This window comes from Mytilus californianus, unplaced genomic scaffold (assembly GCF_021869535.1).
Source record: "Mytilus californianus isolate M0D057914Y unplaced genomic scaffold, xbMytCali1.0.p SCAF_3, whole genome shotgun sequence".
Classification (NCBI taxonomy): domain Eukaryota; kingdom Metazoa; phylum Mollusca; class Bivalvia; order Mytilida; family Mytilidae; genus Mytilus; species Mytilus californianus.
Window position 1 is genome coordinate 53,214,861 of NW_026262679.1, and position 21,550 is coordinate 53,236,410.

General features: G+C 29.2%; 1 protein-coding gene and 1 long non-coding RNA gene across 2 annotated transcripts; one reads left to right on the plus strand and one right to left on the minus strand.

The window, feature by feature from the left end:
* Positions 1-1,867: 1,867 nt before the first annotated feature.
* LOC127734878 (uncharacterized) lies at positions 1,868-4,427 on the plus strand. Its single transcript, XR_007997795.1, has 3 exons — positions 1,868-2,524; positions 3,192-3,978; positions 4,186-4,427. It is a non-coding gene; the product is annotated as an uncharacterized LOC127734878 (long non-coding RNA).
* A 4,712-nt stretch (positions 4,428-9,139) lies between these two features.
* LOC127733526 (uncharacterized) lies at positions 9,140-19,850 on the minus strand. Its single transcript, XM_052242878.1, has 21 exons — positions 19,844-19,850; positions 18,091-18,170; positions 17,809-17,836; positions 16,568-16,611; positions 16,277-16,304; positions 15,802-15,845; positions 15,510-15,537; positions 14,999-15,042; positions 14,707-14,734; positions 14,196-14,239; positions 13,904-13,931; positions 13,366-13,409; positions 13,072-13,099; positions 12,420-12,460; positions 12,144-12,171; positions 11,291-11,334; positions 11,003-11,027; positions 10,494-10,537; positions 10,213-10,240; positions 9,508-9,554; positions 9,140-9,243 (listed from the first exon to the last, which is right to left on the minus strand). The coding sequence occupies exons 1-21, from the start codon at positions 19,848-19,850 to the stop codon at positions 9,187-9,189; spliced, it is 789 nt and encodes a 262-aa protein (XP_052098838.1). The 3' UTR covers positions 9,140-9,186.
* Between the last annotated feature and the right edge of the window lie 1,700 nt (positions 19,851-21,550).

A 21,550-nucleotide genomic window follows, 5' to 3' on the forward strand; every position in this document is an offset into this window, starting at 1 on the left:
AAAGAGCATTTGGTATTTAGTACCTTACACTGGAAATGACGTTGGTTACCTCCATCACATTTATAGATACAGCCTTTGGTTTGTGGTTCTTTAAACTGATGCACTGTTTGCAAACCCAATGGTTCGTCTGTTAAAATCATTACTTTATTCACCATTTTAATCTTTTTACCAATCTGATTGTAAACATGCACTTTACACAGTAAATTAACTTTGGTGTTTTCTGGTCAAATTATACAGATGTACTGTTGACATTGATTTTGTATATGTCAGTACTGGTATTGATCTATGATATTTCCTCATTTGTTTTAGAATTCACCAGAATGATGCTGTAGCTGTACACGAGCTATGCAAACAAATACTGAAGGAAGAGATAATTTTCTACCAAGAATTGAAAGAGTAATTATTCTTATATAATAATGTACTTTTGTAAATTTTAATAACTGATATAAGCATAATGCTGATAAAGAGTAATTCTGAAATTACTGATTGATACCCTGTTTTGTTCTTCAGACATGACTGGATTGCCTTATGTTCAAATAGTTTTTATAGTCTCGTCTGTCCAATTTCGTATATGATTTTGTCTGTAAAATGTTTCAATGAGAGCTGTACAGATGAGTTTTCTGTAGACTGAACGTATATCTGACTTCTCATAATAGATGATTTGTATTTTTGGTTTTTATCCTTTTGAGTGTTTTTAGTGCTACACTTGTTCACAAGTCATATATTTTGTCAATATATTTTACATTTTTGTCTTTTTCAGTTTTAATAGAGGTTATTTAATATGAGTACAATGTAGCTAGTTTGTCGTCTTCTTTTCCATTAAATGGACATGATTTCAACATAAAATATATAATTCATACTCATACTTTTGGTCATTAAATATGTAACATTTACATTGTAGGGGAGTACAGCCATTAAAAATTATTTACCAGAATGAAGCACAAAGAAAAAGAATGGTGAAACTAGCAGAAAATGTTGTGTTTTTAGATGCTACATATAAAGGTATATACTTGTATATAATCATGGAAATTTCAATTTAAAATATTGATACGTTTAAAAGAATTGAACTGTGTGACAATAAACTTACAACATGTTTTTTGTTTGTTTTAAGGATTAACTGCCTATGGTTATTCATTCTATGCTCTTGTTGCAAGAGATGAACAGCAAGGCCGAGGCACTCCTCTTTCGTACTGTATCTCGTCAGATGATACTGGTGAAGTTGTCAAAATATTTCTGAGATCTCTGAAGACTACGGCTGAAAATCATGGATTTGATTTCCGTCCAAGGTTTGTGGGTATCAAAGTTGACAATATTTCGAATTCAATATCATTGCTTATTAACACTTTTCATTTTCGTCTTATTATTTGTTTACAATTAGTAACATTATTCGGAGTCAACATCAAATCTGATATGGATATAAAAGATAAATAAATACCATTCAATTATATGTTTTAATTAATTTGGCTGTAAAAATTACAGGTTAAACTATGACATTATTCACATATTCGTGCAGTGATAGTTATTTGAAATGACAAATAGACAATGCTATGAAAGATTCATCTAAAGAAACATTTTTTCATGCATATCAAAATTAATACAATTAAGGTCCACAATAATTTCAGTTGAATTTTGGCAAAGAATATTAGATAAATAATTTTTGCATAATAATATTTTTCTAATGGACTAATGAAACTTACAAAAACATCAATTTCCTTAAAATCTTTTGAGTGTGATCTATAGCAAGGCTTTAAAACCAAAGCATTTAAGATTAAAGCATAGTCAGGTTTATACATAACATAATAATTAAAGCTTTTTTAGGCTTGTTTCCAAACTTTTTAATCACAAATTTAAAATCTAATTGATATAAAAAAAAAAGAATTTACATAATTATTTACAAATTAACAAATAGTATTATAGAATAAAACCAATATGAGATAAAGATATAGATTGTTGATACTGCAGTGTTACATTTTGTTTACTAGATCTTTTATGGTAGACAGAGATACCAAAGAAATCAGCGCAATTAATGAAGTATTCCCAAACAGCTCTGTTTTACTTTGCTGGTTTCATGTTTTACAGGTATTATATTATTCAATATATGTATCATACATTTTACCTTATTCTTTATGGGAAAAAAATCAGTTATTAAATGAGAGTTATTCTGTGAAGTTTCACTCTTTTGGATCAATAAGTATTAATTGCATTGGATTTAACATTTTATATCTTTTTTTTGTGTTTATAAGCTTGAGGTCAGTTTTGAATTAATAAATAGACTCTTTCGCATTAATACTTTCATAGATCAAATATTATCTTGTTGAAAAATAATTAGTCATGATATATTCAAGACAATGTTTAATTATTATTATCAAGAATCTTTAAGACATGAACTAAATATAAATGATTTGATTTACAGGCTGTGTACAGATTTTTGAATAAAAAAGAATCTGGTGTATCAGGACCCATGCACGCACATACCAGAAAAAAAGTTATTGACTATATTAGAACTATGAAAATATGTACCAAGGTAATCAAACGTGATAGTTAAGACAAATAAAATATAATGAACCTATGATACCACAGTGAAATATAATAATTTTTAAATTGGTCAATAATTTTGAGTTGGTCCTGACAAATTCAAATAATGTATTCGAATATTTAATATGTACTAGGTGAATGTTAATTTACATAGTATAACTTGACCTGCTTCTGATAATAACAGTTTTATATGCAGAGGATGTGAAACATTGTTAAAAAAATTAATCACGAGTGTGTTGCCTCACAATGAAACACGATTGGTTATTGATATGTTTATATTATAAGAAAAATCCCTGTAGAAATGAAACCTCAGTGGGATCTTTTTCTCCTTTTCCAACATTGTAATTGTTTTAATATCAAAATCATATCAACAAGATTTTTCAAATAGAGTCAATTAAAACGCAATAATAATAATAATAAAAAATACAATCAATGAATTTTGGTTGATAAAAGATGAAAAAAAAACCACTGAAACATATAGAAATGAATCTCTATTGAATTAAAGCAGTAAAATAATTTAGAAAGTACAAATAGTTGCTTAATGCGATTTAAAGATCTTACCTATAAATATACAAAGCTTATGAGTACACGCGTGTTTAATCTATAAAATCTGATTTTATACTCAAAAGAAATGTGTCAATATAATTTTTCATCAGAAAGAAGACTTTTCTCAAAAAGTTAAAATGTTGCAAGAGAAGATGCCTTCCAAACAAATAGCAGACTACTTGTTAGACAACTGGTGTACTGACAAGTGGGGATGTCGATGGGCCAACTATGGAAGACATTTTTTTCATGAAGATCAAGATACAAATAACTTAGTTGAAAGGTTATTAATACATTTTATTACTATACACCTTATATTTTACAAGATCGAAATTTTAAGCATCATCTAATTATCATCTGTTTGATAATAGTAACTAAGTATATTTTATTTTGGGGATAAATTTTCTGAACTGTCTCTGTTTTTATGACCTGATTTATAAAAAGTATTACACTTTGTCTAAATCCTACTTCTTCATGGGTAACCAAAGACATAGCATGATATAAACTTTACAATTTTTAACTATATGGAGAGGATTTTTGCCGTTCTTTCATGATAGGGTTATGCAAATTTAATACAAATATCATAATTGTCAATGCAAGTCGATAATTACATAAAAGCAGACAAAATGAAAAAATGTAGTCTAGCAAAACCTGATGTGTATGAGGATATTAAAACAAAAAAATATAATGCTACTTATAACATTCAAATGTTAACACATTAATATTTTATGTACTTTCTATTTGTACATTCAAATATAAATCATAAATTCAAAGTCCTTAACATTTTGTCATTTTCAGGTTTTTCCTGGGCATGAAATACCATTTCCTTGGTGGGTATGCCAATAGCAGAGTAGAGGACTTACTACTCCTTCTCCATGGAAATGTAACTATGTTTTATGAGTAAGTAAGTTTAAATTTGTCACAATCCTGTTCTTCTTATCGTTCACTTGAATCGTCTGAAATTAGAAAGATCATTTTAATTTAAGATGCAAATACATTGAATATTAAATACTGTGAATTCAATTTTTTAAGAAATAATTTATTATTAGATCTTTGAATTATGTTTTCATAACCAAAAATAAATTAAAAAAAACATCGTAATTTTAGCTATCTGGATGAACTCGCAAAGATTGGTCGCCTGAAAAATATGGGAGGACAAAGGGGAGACAAAAGTAAATTGACAGCAGAGAATATGCTCAAGGCAGGACTCGACCAAATTGTGCAATGGACTTCATCCACAGAATGCACTGTTCCATCACAGACAGCATTTGGGACGATTTATAATGTGGACATTGTCAATGAAGTGTGCAATTGTCCAGCAGCAACAACAAGAGGTATTTTTTTAGCATCTTAAGTCAGTCCAACAATGTTTAAAAGTACACCATCAAGTATGAATTGTTGAAATCAAGATTATTAATTTCGGGTACCGTATATGGTTCCCGGAAATGCTTATCCTTCTAAAGCACCTAATTTCACTTCAGGTATTCAGTGGAATTCGTGTTGTTGATTATTGTTTTTTACTGTTGTTGTAAATGTCTTATGGTTTTACGAGTCTCCTCGGTTTTGATTGTTTTTGTCTTCCAACAAGGCATTATCAACCGTCATCAGGTTATACAAGTGCAAATAATCATTTTCCTCATCAAATTTTCTAAAACAATGCGATCCAATTTAAGTAAATCTTTACTCAACGTTCATTAGTGGTTTTGTTTAAAGTTTGTACAATTGAAAGTGAACCATAAAGGTACAAGTTATTTATGTTCCATTCTCTACTATTTTTCAGGAATGTGTGAGCATGTTCATTTAGCTGAATTGATTGCTTCTAAAAGGAACATCGACCTTACTGTAGAGCGCAGATCAGAAGCAATGGATGTATTTAATGCAGAACAATATTTTTATGACAGAGATAACAACCAGGTAGAGGTTTTGTCAAGATTGGGAAATGTATCAGTTGTTAATTTGACCTCTTTCAAATGTACATGTTTTGCCAATAGCCATGGTAAACATTGTGTTTGTGTGATGGTAGCAAAACTGGTAGTTCCATCACCTGACATAGAGTCTACCTCAATTGATGAAACAAAACAACAATTAATTGAAGACAAAGAAACAACCGACCAGGCTATTAAAAGAAAAATTGAGGAAATCAATTTATATGTAAACAATAAAAATTTCCAGACAATTGACGTGAAAAAAAAGAAAGCTATTTGTCAAGCACTCACAACGGCATTACATATTTGTAGGACAACCAACTTTTCCAAAACAACAAGAAAGCGAAAGCAGCAACCGCTGTTTCCAAGCAGAAAATCCAAAAGTCCAAAAACTGATCATGACTATTCAGTAAGCCGAAAGTGTGTTCTGAAAAAACGGGGGCGTAAAGTTAATGATGATGGCAGTTTCAAATCTACGCACAGAAAGAAAGGATCCATTCGTAAACCATTTCAATGAAAAAAATAATGAAATATTATACTGATTTTGAAAAACTGCCTTTTCTAGATATTCGTTCAAAAATTGTATATGTTACATAGGTGCTTAAATGCTTTAAAAGTAGGACATATACAGTTTGCTCTTGAAATGTTTTGCAAAGATACTGATGTGAACAAATGGATATAATTTAATATAACAAATACCTATTCCTAATGATGATTTTGTCAAGCAGATAACTTGGCTAATTATTACATTGGACTAGGTCTGTTTGTTGTCTCAAGTAGGTTATATTTTTTAAGCAAATGATCAAATATGTTTTAAGTTAAGATAATACGTGTCATGTGTCTAATAAATCATTACCTGGCAGCATTGTCTGTATTGTCTTCCAAAAGGCCTCAAAAACTTTCCCATGCATTGCCTTGTTTACATTAGTTTTATTTAGTTCGGCTATAACATGGCCAACAATTTCTCTGCAAATATAAGTTAAGACAGCAATTTTATTATTATAGGACATTTCTTTACCTACACAATTTTATATAATGACACCATCTTAATTATTCTAGTTTTAATAAGAATCACTTAATCTAAGCAAATAAAAGACTTAATTTACAAGAATGCATTTTATTTTATTGACTTAAATATTTTTTTTTAAATGTTTTAATATGTTAATACTATAATGCTTAATTTATGTCATTACTAACAAAAATTGTATTCAATAATTTCAAATGTTTCCTAGCTACAACAAAATAGAGCATGTTAAACCGTTGGAAAATAAATGAGAATAGCAATGTTATACATATCAATAATAAAACAAAGGACCAAGTCGAATTGTAAGGCCAAATTAAATAGTAATTTGTACATCAATAATTATAAGTCAATTGTTCTACCTAGCTTTCTGATAAACATGTAGTGTGGATTGTTTCAAGTTTATGACCAGTAAGAAGTAGATTGTATATGATTTTATAGTTAGTATTCTAACGATGCTATTAATTTTAAAATGATTGATTCCATGTCATTTTGCTTTGAAAAGTTTATTATTTAGTACACAGAGAAATGTGAAACCTTGAGTTGTTTTTTACGTTTTGGTCGGGTTGTTGTTTCTTTGACATAATCCCTGTGTCCATAAAGTTATATTAAAACGAAATCTGTTTTTAAACAGCTGGTAGTATGTTTGTGTTTGACTGTATATTAAAATGATAACTACACATTTCCATTCGCTTTTAACACAATTGTTCATTTTCTATATATAGACCTCGAGTGTAAAAAGATAGATTGCATTATAGACTTGATTATGAATTTATGATCTGAATTTTGTCACAAATTTAGTCTAGAATAATTATTGAAACAGATAAGCAATCAATTGAATAGATGAGAACTCAGTTTATAATTGATTGTTGAGAAGATAAATACATAATGATCATGGTATTTGGAAAATGTATGTTTTATATATTTCATGTTAATCTAGATGTTTGCATTTTCTATTGTGTATTTTATTCCATACTCTTAGTATGTAATAAAGATGTCAAGAAGACGATTGCCTTTGTAGCCATTATAAATCCAATGTTCATAAAATCTGAACAATTGAATTCTCCTCAAACACTTACTTAGTTTTTTCAATGTCACCCTTTTTTTGGGCAGATGTCCCTTTCATTTTTTTGCATACAGCCTTTTTGGTTGCTTCTTTGTCAACAAGAGCCTCGGTCAAAGTGTTTAAAGATTGAACTTGATAGTCAACATCACCTGAAAATGAAGTGAAATACAGTTGTGATCTTTTCTTGCAGTTAAGCTGATAAATATATGTAATAAGACATATTAAGCACCGTTATGAAAGTTCTTACAACTTAAAAAAATGTCTTACAGATTGGCAAAGCGACATGTATATGATTCACAGTAGACATATGATTTAAAAAGATACAGTTATATACCAAGGGATCATAAACTCAAGCATGAACAATATTATGGGCACCACATAATAAGCTGGATCTGCTAACCAATATAGATAACCTGAGACCACCCTAGTTTTTTATGGGGTTTATGTTGCTCAGTTTTATTTTTTCTATATTGAATTATAATGATTGCATTTTTGACTTTCCATCATTTTTTAAAATTTTTTTGCTCAGCTTTGTCAGTTTGTTCTCCAAATTTCAGTTTGATTGTTCCTTTCGACCCATTCACCATTCCTTACCTTCTAATCAATCAATGCTTAAAAAAACACGAGATCATCAATTTATGTGTTTTAACCAGCATAAACTGTTTTCTTTGAGAATCAAGTGTATTCACTAAAGTCTTACCGTTTGTTAACATGGACCAGGCTGATGTGATTGGTGGCACTATGTTTGTTGGTTTTGGAATCAAATTGACTAGTCTTGAAAGTTCCTTTCGATTTTGTTGAGTAGTATTTGATTTCCCTATTGTCAAGTAATCACCTATCTGGTGAACTGACATTCTGTCTGGTCCCTGGACTCTGGCCGTGATTTCATCTCCCTTCACCATATAAATCATTCTTTTCTCCGTTTTGTTTGTTTTCATTGACTGTAGTCTACTTCTCACAGGTCTAATGTCTTTTTAAAATAAATTGGAAAATAATCATGAACCCTTATGATAAGATTAATGAGAAACTTAAAATTGTGTTTTTGTTAGCCTATTAAAAGAAATCAATGACTTGAATTATTTAAGGCACAATGTAAAAATAAATGATACAGGGAGCTTCTAAATGTATAAAATTACCAAGTAAATATCAAACTAGTATATGTATAGGTTGTTACTAAACAGATAAAAGCCATTCCTGAAAATGTGAAGGTACAGTCATCACACAGGACATTTAGCTTTGTTATTCATAAAAAGTAATTGGAAAGACAATAATAAAACAAGTAATGATTCATACCCAAATCCATGAAGTGCTAAATATAATGATTGTTGAGGTGAAATATAGATTGTTGGTGATCATGGTATGCAAATGATCAAAAAAATATAATGTACATACTTGCAATCCTAAACTCCTCAAAAGAAGTAATCTCATTCCAATCCGTCGTCTCACTTGTACATGTTGAGATAAGAGTATTATTCAGGATAATTGATAAGAAATCAATCAAAACACAATTACTTTAATCATAAAATGTAATCCTAGTTATCTTCGGTAATTAATTCCTGGTGGTTGCATTGATTTTGTGTACAAAATAACTACATAATATCAATGTCTTGATCATTATGATACCATTTTTAGAAACAAAGTGACATTTTTCTACCCCAATATCTCCTAAATAAAATTAGGTTGGGGGTTGAGCCAGTCAACTCCAAAGCCTGCCCTGTGAAGAAGTATATTAAAAACTTCAATTGTTTTCTTTATATAAAGTATAACAAAAACTATTATATGCTTCATATTTAAAAATATATCATTCTAAAATAGGAAAATAATTCATTTTGGTCAATTTCCCTACTTTTTTGTCACCTTTTTCAATGTTCATAAATTTAACTATGGCGCCACATCTTGCCCATTCAATTTTGATGAAATTGGCAATATCTTGTTAAGTTGACCACATGTAACCAATTCAATATTTTTGTAAAATAATCTCAACAGGAAAATGAAATTACTTTTCAATCAAACCTAAGTAGCATTTTTACAAATATCAATAACAAGTTTTAAGTTCAAAAAGAATGATAGTTTCAGTATCATAAAACTTAATGAACTTATCCATCATGATTAAATGCATACATACCACTCTCATCTACATTTTCTGTTGACTTCTAAAAATAGAAGATAAAAATTATAATGATTGTATTAGGAAATCAATTGATTTATCAAAAATTATCTAATAATGATAAGTATAAATTGTCTACATAATCAATTGTAAAAATCCTCTTGACAAAGTAAGAAATTTTAATTGTTTTCTAAGATTTGTTTTTTAGACGACTCTGAAAGACAATGTACATTTTTTAATGGTTATTAATATATTGAAATTAATATAACAATATAACATATTCTCCCTGAACCAAGAATGTATATCTAACCTGATCTTCATCTTTTTTCTGGATCTTCGGTTGTCTAACATTATCTACTAATGAAAAGAAATAAAACCATGAACCATTCAAATGTAAATGTTGATATTTTTTTGCAATTTATATTAACATTAATTGTTTCATTTTCTGTTATAAAAGACTAAATAAAACAAATTTTATTTGCGTAAGTGTGTCCAGAGGTTACCATATTTCATATCAACATAAGGTGATCAGAGGTGACAAAATCTGAAATCTACAGAAGGTGACCAGAGGTAACCAAATCCCATGTATGAATAAGATGACCAGATGTAACCAAATCAATTATCTGCATAAGGTGACCAGAGGAAGCCAAATCCGAAATATGCAGAAGATGACCAGATAATTGCAATATCTGCATAAACTTAGGTAACCAAAACTTATATTTAAATCAGGTGACCAACAGTAACAAAACCCTATTATATCTTTTAAAAGTGACCAGTAATTACCAGATACCATATCTTGGGAAGATGACCACATGTATCCAAACTTAAGAATTTTGTAAGGAAATTCTAAAAGAATATTGAATTTACTTTTCAATCAAACCTAAGTAGCCGTTTTAACAAAAAATGATAACCAGTTTTGTGTTAGAATAGAATGATAATTTCAGTATTATAAAAACTTCATGTACTTATGCATCATATATAATGATTATATATCACAAATTAAATGCGTACATACCTCTTTCATCTACATTTTCTAGTGACTTCTGAAAAAAAAGATAACAAATACAATAATCGTATAAGGAAATCAATTGATTTATCAAAAATATCTACAGAGGATAAGTATCAATTATCAACTGAACATGCTCTTGGCAACGTTTGCAAATTAAATCATTCTCTAACGTTTGTTTTATAGATGATCATGGTAGACAAAGTTCATTCTGTTAATTGTAATAAAATATTAAAAGTAATATATAATACTTTTCTATATTCTTGTTGAACCCATGATGTATATCAAACCTGTTTTTCTTCTTTTTTCCCTCTCTTTGATTTTCTAGCATGTTCTAAAATGATAAAAAAAACACAACATGACCAGTTGTAGGTAAATATTGATGACAAGAAATAACCAAATTCGAATAATACATAGGGTGGCCAGAGATTTCCAATATATGCATGAAATGAACGGAGGTAAACAAATCCAATATCGTCGTAAGGTGACCAGAGGCAAGTAAACACATTCAATATCGTCGTAAGGTGACCAGAGGTAACCAAATTCTATATGTTGTTCAGATGACCAGAGGTTACCATATACCATATCTTGTAAAGTTGACAACATGTAGCCAATTTAAATTTTTATAAGGTTATCCCAAAAGAAAAATGTTTTTTTTAATTAAACCTTAAATGCCATTTCACAAAATTCGTAACAAGTTTAAAGTTTCAATAGAATAATAGTTGCAGTATTATATAGACACAAGGCGCTTATCCATCATAAATAAGAATTATATTTAACAAATTTAATGCATACATACCTCTTTTATCTACATTTTCTAGTGACTGAAAAAGAAGATAAAATATATAATGATTACATTAGGAAATCAATTGATTTATCCAAAATAATATAATGAGGGTAAGTATACATTGACTTAATAATCAACTTTAAATGCTCTTGTCAACGTTTGCAAGTTCAAGCATTTTCTAAGATTTGTTTTTTAAAAGATCAGGATAGACAATGTTCATTCTGTTGAGATCATTAATATTTTAAATGTAATATGCAATACAATTCTATAGTCTTGCTGAACCAGTAATGCATATCAAACCTGTTCTTGTTCTTTTTTCCTTCTCTTCGATTGTCTTACATTTCCTACAAATAATAACAAAAAATAACATGACTTATGTTTTGATGACCAGAGTTAATTAAATCTGAAATCTGCATAAGGTGACCAGAGGTCCTCAAATCCAATATCTGCATAAGGTGACCAGAGGTTCCCAAATCCAATATCTGCATAAGGTGACCAAAGGTCCCCAAATCATATATCTGCATAAGGTGAACAGATATATAACAAATCAAATTTCTTCATAGAGTCACCAGAGGTCCCCAAATCGGAAATCTGCATAAGAAGACCAGAGGTCCTCAAATCCAATATCTGCATAAGGTGACCAGGAACTCTAATCCAATATCTGCATAAGGTGAACAGAGGTCCCAAAATCCAATATCTGCATGAGGTGACCAGATTTATCCAAATCCAATATCTTCATAAGGTGACCAGAGGTCCCCAAATCCAATATTTGCATAAAGTGACCAGAGGTCCTAAAATCCAATATCTGCATAAGGTGACCAGAGGTCCCCAAATCCAATATCTGCATAAGGTGACAAGAGGTTACTAAATCTAGTATCTGCATTAGATGACCAATGGTAATCCGATTCCATATCATGTTAAGATCACTAGAGATAATCTGATACCATATATGATAAAATTTATCACTTATAGCTAATTAAATATTTTTCTAAGTTAATCCAAAGAGAAAAAGAAATTTTTCAATCAAACCTAAGTAGCGATTTTAAAGCTATCGATAACAAGTTGTAAGTTTAAATAGAAATTTAGTTTCAGTATCATATAGACGTAATGAACCTATCCATCATACTAAAAAAATGATAAAATAAATACAAACCACTTTCATCTTCATTTTCTGTTGACTTCTGAAAAAAGAAGTTAAATATTAAATAATCGTATAGGAAATCAACTGATTTATCCAAAGGATCTAATGAAGATACGTATAAAATGACTTCATTATCGGCTCTTGACAACGCAAGCAAATTCAATTATTTTTAAGATTTATTTCTAAATGATCATGGAAGATAATGTACATTTTTTCTGTTCAGTGTTACTTAGATAGTAAATATAATGTTATAGTATTCTATATTTTGAACCAATGATATATACAAACCTGTTCTTCTTTTTTCACCCTCTTCAAATTTCTCACATTTTCTACAAATGATAAAAAAAACTCAACATTTAAAAAAGAAACTGTGGTATTATTGCCAATGAGACAACTGTTCACAACAAACCAAATGACACAGAAATTAACAAGTATAAGTCACTGTACGGCCTTCAACAATGAGCAACGTCCATACCGCATAGTCAGTTATTAAAGGCCCGGAAATAAGAAATGTAAAATAATTCAAACGATCATACATCTAAGACTACATATGACCAATTTTTGTAAAATTTAATGACCAGTGAATAACAAAATCCGAAATCTGCAAAAGGTGTCAACTGTCAAGAGAATTCCAATAACAACAGAAAGTGACCAAAGATAACTAAATACAGTATCTGCTTCAGGTGATCAGTGTTAACACAATTCTATATCATTTTAAGGTTGCTTAGGGTACTCAAATACCATATCTGGGAAAGTTGACCATATGCAGCCAATTAAATATACCAAAAATAATTAATTTCAATCAAACCGAAGAAGCCATTTTACAGCTATCGATAACAAGTTTTAAGTTCAAAAAGAATAATAGTTGCAGCATTATATAAACATAGTGTATGTTTTCATCATATTAAAGGTTGATACAATAAATTAAATGCATACATACCACTTTCATCTACATTTTCTGAGGACTTCTAAAAAAAAGAAGATAAACATCTGATATTTGTATTAGTAAATTCAATTTTATTTATCCATAATTATCTTATGAGGATAAGTAAAAATTGACAAAATTTTCAACTGTCAATGCTCTTGGCAATGTTTGCAAGGTCAATGATTTTCAAAGATTTGTTCTTTAAAAGATCAGGATAGACAATGATCATTCTGTTGAGTGCTATTAATATTTTAAATGTAATATGCAATACAATTCTATAGCCTTGCTGAACCAGTAATGCATATTAACCTTTTCTTGTTCTTTTTTTCCTCTCTTCGATTGTCTTACGTTTCCTACAAATGATAAAAAACATAACATGACTTATGTTTTGATGACCAAAGGTAACAAAATCCAATATTTACATAGGGTGACCAGAGGTCCCCAATTCCAATATTTACAAAAGGTGACCAGAGGTCACCAAATCTAATATTAACATTAGGTGACCAGAAGTCACCAAATCCAGTATTTACATAAGATGAACTGAGGTCACCAAATCCAATATATGAATAAGGTAACTAGAAGTTACTCTATTCTAGCATATTAAGGCAAACAGAGGTTAACAAATCCGAACTGGTTAAGATGACCACATGTAATCAACTTAAATATTTGTGTAAGGTAATCAAGAAACAAAAAAAATGATTAGTTCAATCGAGCCTAAGTGGCCATTTTACCAGAAACGATTGCAAGTTTCAAGTTAAAAAAGAATAATAGTTGCAGCATTATATAAATATAGTGTATGTTTCCATCATATTAAAAGTTTGATACAATGAATTAAATGCATACATACCACTCTCATCTACATTTTCTGAGGACTTCTGAAAAAAGAAGATAAATATATGATAATTGTATTAGTAAATTCAATTTTATTTATCCAAAAGTATCTTATGAGGATCAGTTTTATTTTATTGAATTATCAACTGTCCGTGCTCTTGGCAATGTTTGAAAGATCAATGATTTTTCTTAAATTTGTTTGTAGATGATCATGAAAGATAATGATCATTGTGTAAAGTTTTATCGGTACATTAAACTTAATGTAATAATATTCTATATTCTTGTTGAATTCATAATGTATATCAAACCTGTTCTTCTTCTTTTTTGTCTTTCTTTGATTGTCTCAAATTTTCTACAAATGATATGAAAAACATCAACTAGTTGTATGCAAATGTTATTTACCAGAGATAACCAAATCTGAAAACTGCATAAGGTGACCAGAGGTAACCAAATCCAATATTAACATAAGGTGACCAGAGGTCACCAAATCCTATATTTCCATAAGATGACCAGAGGTAACCAAATCCAATATATGAATAAGGTGACTAGAAGTTACCCCATTCTAGCATATTAAGGCCAACAGAAGTTAACAAATCCCATTTCTGGCTAAGATGACCACATGATATCAACTTAAATATTTGTGTAAGGTAATCAAGAAACAAAAAAAATGATTAGTTCAATCGAGCCTAAGTGGCCATTTTACCAGAAACGATTGCAAGTTTCAAGTTAAAAAAGAATAATAGTTGCAGCATTATATAAATATAGTGTATGTTTCCATCATATTAAAAGTTTGATACAATGAATTAAATGCATACATACCACTCTCATCTACATTTTCTAAGGACTTCTGAAAAAAGAAGATAAATATATGATAATTGTATTAGTAAATTCAATTTTATTTATCCAAAAGTATCTTATTAGGATCAGTTTTATTTTATTGAATTATCAACTGTCCGTGCTCTTGGCAATGTTTGAAAGATCAATGATTTTTCTTAAATTTGTTTGTAGATGATCATGAAAGATAATGATCATTGTGTAAAGTTTTATCGGTACATTAAACTTAATGTAATAATATTCTATATTCTTGTTGAATTCATAATGTATATCAAACCTGTTCTTCTTCTTTTTTGTCTTTCTTTGATTGTCTCAAATTTTCTACAAATGATATGAAAAACATCAACTAGTTGTATGCAAATGTTATTTACTAGAGATAACCAAATCTGAAAACTGTATAAGGTGACCAGAGGTAACCAAATCCAATATTAACATAAGGCAACCAGAGGTCACCAAATCCAATATTTCCATAAGATGACCAGAGGTGACCAAATCCAATATATGAATAAGGTGACTAGAAGTTACCCCATTCTAGCATATTAAGGCCAACAGAAGTTAACAAATCCCATTTCTGGCTAAGATGACCACATGATATTAACTTAAATATTTGTGTAAGGTAATCAAGAAACAAAAAAAATGATTAGTTCAATCGAGCCTAAGTGGCCATTTTACCAGAAACGATTGCAAGTTTCAAGTTCAAAAAGAATAATAGTTGCAGCATTATATAAATATAGTGTATGTTTTCATCATATTAAAGGTTTGATACAATAAATTAAATGCATACATACCACTCTGATCTACATTTTCTGAGGACTTCTGAAAAAAGAAGATAAACATATGATAATTGTATTAGTAAATTCAATTTTATTTATCCAAAAGTGTCTTATGAGGATCAGTTTTATTTTATTTAATTATCAACTGTCAGTGTTCTTGGCAATGTTTTAAAGATCAATGATTTTTCTTAAATTTGTTTGTAGATGAGCATGAAAGATAATGATCATTGTGTAAAGTTTTATCAATATATTAAACTTAATGTAATAATATTCTATATTCTTGTTGAATCCATAATGTATATCAAACCTGTTCTTCTTCTTTTTTGTCTTTCTTTGATTGTCTCAAATTTTCTACAAATGATATGAAAAACATCAACTAGTTGTATGCAAATGTTATTTACCAGAGATAACCAAATCTGAAAACTACATAAGGTGACCAGAGGTCACCAAATCCAATATTAACATAAGGTGACCAGAGGTAACCAAATCCAATATATGAATAAGGTGACTAGAAGTTACCCCATTCTAGCATATTAAGGCCAACAGAAGTTAACAAATCCCATTTCTGGCTAAGATGACCACATGATATCAACTTAAATATTTGTGTAAGGTAATCAAGAAACAAAAAAAATTATTAGTTCAATCGAGCCTAAGTGGCCATTTTACCAGAAACGATTGCAAGTTGTAAGTTCAAAAAGAATAATAGTTGCAGCATTATATAAACATAGTGTATGTTTCCATCATATTAAAAGTTTGATACAATAAATTAAATGCATACATACCACTCTGATCTACATTTTCTGAGGACTCCTGAAAAAAGAAGATAAGCATATGATAATTGTATTAGTAAATTCAATTTTATGTATCCAAAAATATCTAATGAGGATCAGTATTATTTTTATTTAATTATCAACTGTCAGTGTTTTGGCAATGTTTGAAAGATCAATGATTTTTCTTAAATTTGTTTGTAGATGATCATGAAAGATAATGATCAATGTGTAAAGTTTATCGGTATATTAAACTTAATGTAATAATATTCTATATTCTTGTTGAATCCATAATGTATATCAAACCTGTTCTTCTTCTTTTTTGTCTTTCTTTGATTGTCTAAAACTTTCTACAAATGAAATGAAAAACATCAACTAGTTGTATGTAAATGTTAATTACCAGAGATAACCAAATCTAAAATATGCATATGGTGACCAGAGGTAACCGAATCCAATATTAACATAAGGTGACCAGAGGTCACCAAATCTGAAATCTGCATTAGGTGACCAGAGGTAACCAAATCCAGTATTTCCATAAGGTGACCAGAGATAACCAAATCTAATATATGAATAAGGTAACCAGAGGTAACCAAACCCGTTATTAACATAAGGTGACCAGAGGTCACCAAATCCAATATATGAATAAGGTGACCAGAAGTAACCCCGTTGTAGTAAGGCAAACAGAGGTTAACAGATCTAATTTCTGGTAAAAATGACCACATGTAATCAAAATTAAATATTTGTGTAAGGTAAACAAGAAACAAAAAATGATTTGTTCAACTAAGCCTAAGTGGCCATTACCAGAAACGATTGCAAGTTTTAAGTTGAAAAAGAATATTAGTTGCAGCATTATATGAACTTTGTGTACATATCTATCATATTAAAGGTTTAATACAATAAATTAAATGCATACAAACCACTCTCAAGGTGACCACAAGTATTCATATGCAATATCGCGGTAAGGTGAGCAGAGGTAACAAAACCTAATATTTACATTATGTGACAAGAGCTAGCAAATCCAATAAATACATATGGTGACCAGAGGTAACCAAATCCAATATCAGCATAGGTGACTAGATGAACGTATTCCAATATTTACATAAGTTGACCTGAAGTAACCAAATCCGTTATCTTCATTAGGTGACAAGAGGTTACCAAATCAATTATCTGCATAAGGTACACAGAGGTAACCAAATCCTATATATGCGTAAGATGACCAGATGTAACCAAATCCTATATGCGGAAGGTGACCAGTGGTAACAATTCAAATATTTGCAGAAGGTAACCAGAGTTAACCGAATACTATTTTAGCATAAGTTGACCAGATGTAACAAAAGCCGCTATTTGCATAAACTAACAGAGGTAATCAAATCCAATAATTGCATAAGTTGACCAGAGGTAATACAATACTTTTTTGCATAAGATAACCAGAGGTAACCAAATTCAATATTTGCATTAGTTGATCAGAGTTAACAAAATCTGAAATCTGCATAAGGTATTATCCATCATATTAATTGATTTAATCAACAAATTAAATGCATACATACCATTCTCATCTAAAATTTGTATGGACTTCTGAAAAAAGAAGATAAAAATATAATAATTGTATAAGGAAATCAATTGATTTATTCAGAAGTATCAAGTGAGAACAAGCATAAATTTACCCGATTTTTAATTGTGAATGTTCTTGACAATTTTTGCAAGTTCGTTCATTTTTTTTAGATGATCAGGAAGAAAATTCGATGGTAAAGTGTTTTCAATGAATAAACATTTAAAATGTTATGCAACAATCATCTGTAGTCTTGATGAACCAATTATAGATATCAAACCTGTTGTTGTTCTTTTTTTCCTCTCTTTGAATGTCTAACTTTTTCTAAAAAAAAGAATAAACAAAATCCATGAAGAGAAACTAAAGGTTAATATTTTTAAAGTCAGTACAATTCAGAGTAAAAATATATACTCAAATTATTAAATTGCAATATAAAAAAAGGGTAACCTCTCTGTCAAGTATAGATTACCTTGAACAACACGAACCATTTAGTGCTTTTAAATAAGTGTGGGTGAAACATAAAAAAATTAATAGCTTAACGTGAACTTACTTCTAGCGAAAACTGTGTGAATTATATATATTCATAGGAATTAATTCAGAAGCATGCTTTATTATTTTTTCTGCATGCATTTATGTTTATCTATCATTGATTATAATGTAATGTAAAATTGATACAGGATAGAAATGAAGTTGTGATAAAGATACATGACTTCACAGCAGAGATAATAAATAAGGAAATTGTAATTATTGTGTCAAGCAGAACATTAAGTGAGAACTATAATATGTAAAAGTAGTGGCATATTGACTACACATTGATTATATTTGAAGCGTACAGATTTAGGATAAAGCACACCAAACTAAAAGTTCACAGTATTTTATACATTACCATACATCTGTATATAAGAAACAAAAAAATAAATAAAATCCAACAGCTTATACAATGCAAACAAGAAACTGACAAGTTATATAACAAAATCATTTGAAAAGACAATATTTAAAGAAGACTTAAAAAGTAGTGTGCACTAAGCAAACGGTACCTATGCCAGCGTCATTCTGTATTAATCAACTAAGTCATGAGGGGGAACATTAAACGTCTGCCTTTACCATGTGAGTCTGAATGTGAGAACAACAAATCTTTGGATTTCAAAGATATCTTAGAATAAGTTCATTTAGTGCAATCTATAAAAAATGTAAGAAATATCAACATGAATATATCTACAAAAATTAATAAGTCGACTTCTGTTATGAAATTAAACGCAACTTATAGAATTATTGAACAAATGGAAGAACAATGATCATTCTACAATTTTGTTATATCGCATTTTGTCCTTGCAAATTAAATTCTATTTCATTGTATTACTTTAAAAAAAAATTAGAAATGGTAGAATTTTCTATTGCACTCACCAGGTGGAAAAATTGAGCACAGACTGCATAGTCCTGGAGTCATACACTTTTTGTGGAAATTCCTTTTACAGCATGAACATGCTCTCTGCAATATTTAATAGACATGTTCAAATTCTATGAATTAATGTAGTTATTGCGAAAAATGTTAATATTAGTGAAAGTTCATCAAATTGATATAAAAAAAAACATTTATATTCTAACCTACAATATCACAAGGTTCTGTTAAAAAATTATCAATTTTAACCATAAAACGTATTTAAATAAGCAATAAAAATAATAAAGCACCCTGTTAAGTTGAACATCAACGATCTATAAATGTATATTTACCATGTTAGTTGGTTCTTTAGCACACAAGAAGCATGTCATAACAGCACCTTTTGTTTCTATAGTAAAATAGAAATAGATGTTAACATGAATTAGGAACAAATTGCAGCAGCTGATAATAAGTCATAAAATTGAAAATGTTTACACTTGGTTGATGTTATTTTTTACGTTCCTTCCCGTAGATGGTAATTATGATGGTGATGCTCATTGATGACAGCGGCAGTTTATATGAAGAAGACAATCGCATAAATATATCGGCTAACTTAATTAGACCTACAAAAACTAGTTGATTTTTAAACATCTACTTTCCATGTTTATATTTCCATTAATAAGATCGTAATATTTGACAACAACACATTATCATACATATATAAGACATGGAATATCATAAAAATAAGTACAGTTTGAGCTGTAGAAAAAAGAGAGAAATTATTACAGAAAACAACCGGAATTATTAAGCTATTATTTCCAAACTACATTTTTAAGTATAACATATCAATAATGAATAATACATTAAAGAAACATAAATACAGCATTTATAGCGTAAAGAAATTTGGTCAGAAACAATAGATAAAATTAAAAACAAATCATCAATGAATTGAGATAAACATCAAAGAAATGGATTTCAAACACATTATTGAACATGTTAAAATTCATATTCCCTTTTTATTAGATTCACTTATTGTCTAGCAAGAAGATATTAAGTATTTACATAACATACGGTACTATTAGTAAATGCTTTTATTCTATTGATTACTTACGCACAGCTTGAACAATTTCACTGCCAATTGTGAATCTTTCAGCTTGGACGTTTAATTCCAAAGATGTATCTGTCTTACTTAGGTATCGGTCGAGGAACTAAAAAAATAATTCTTAAATGTACACATTGTTTTGTAAATTTTCTATGGCCTGTTCAAAACTGAATGTTTAAATTACTGAAATGATTCATGTAGGCCTAATAATGATATAAAAATGTTTTTTTTACAAAAGGTAAATTAAAAGTACCACATATTTATTTGTTTTTCTTTCCATTACATTTAAAGTAATTTATGCAAATCATAGATTTGGTTAAATTTCACACAACCTTTGTGCTTTGCGGATTTTACTGAAATAGTTTACATGATATATATTCCAAGTTATTGTTTACACATATTTAAATAAACAGGTTTGGGAAACAAGTTGTTTACAACTTACAACAATATTTTGTTCATCTTGTTTGTACGATTCTGCCTTTTTTTCAAAATCAACAAGGGTGTCTTTTACGTGCAAAATTGTGATCTTTATTAGTATACATATATCATTGATTTAAGATTCAAGCTTCAATTGAACTTTCATTTATTAACTCTCAATTCATACATGCAAAGCCCAATGTTTTATGTACCTTCAAACAATAAACACCACATGAGCTAAAATCATTTTGCAGAGGATACCCAACTGCTGTACAGATTGTCCATGTACCAAGATCTCTGCTTTTAGTGAAGTAGCTACATAATATAATATGAAAAGAAAAATGTGTTACTTAAAATTGATATATATTAAAAAGTCAAGCTGGCTATAGCCATAATGCCAGCCATTGCCTTACCCTGGACTGTATCATAGAACTTACATGTCTAGCTAGATGTATGATACTTAAGGAGATATTGCACATTCCATAGAAAACCGTTCATTTGACCAACCTTTCTAATGTAGGAAAAAAAATAATTGCAGCTGTTTTAAAGTTGATATCAACAACGTTTGGAAAAAAATAACTGGTCTTCAGTTCTTACTGCTATATTCAATTTACAAGGCTGTGCAATCAATAATACATTTATAGTTCAATTCCAGTATCAACCAGAAGTAATTTTCATTTTAGATTAACAAATTATATTTCTCTAGATTTGTCCTTATAACTTGTGACTCACTTCTGAAAATTTCAGAATTATAAACTTTTTTTTAAGTATATATATCAAACACAGAAATAAAAATTTACTTTGAAACAAATCACATGCATTAAAGCAATAAACGACTGTCAT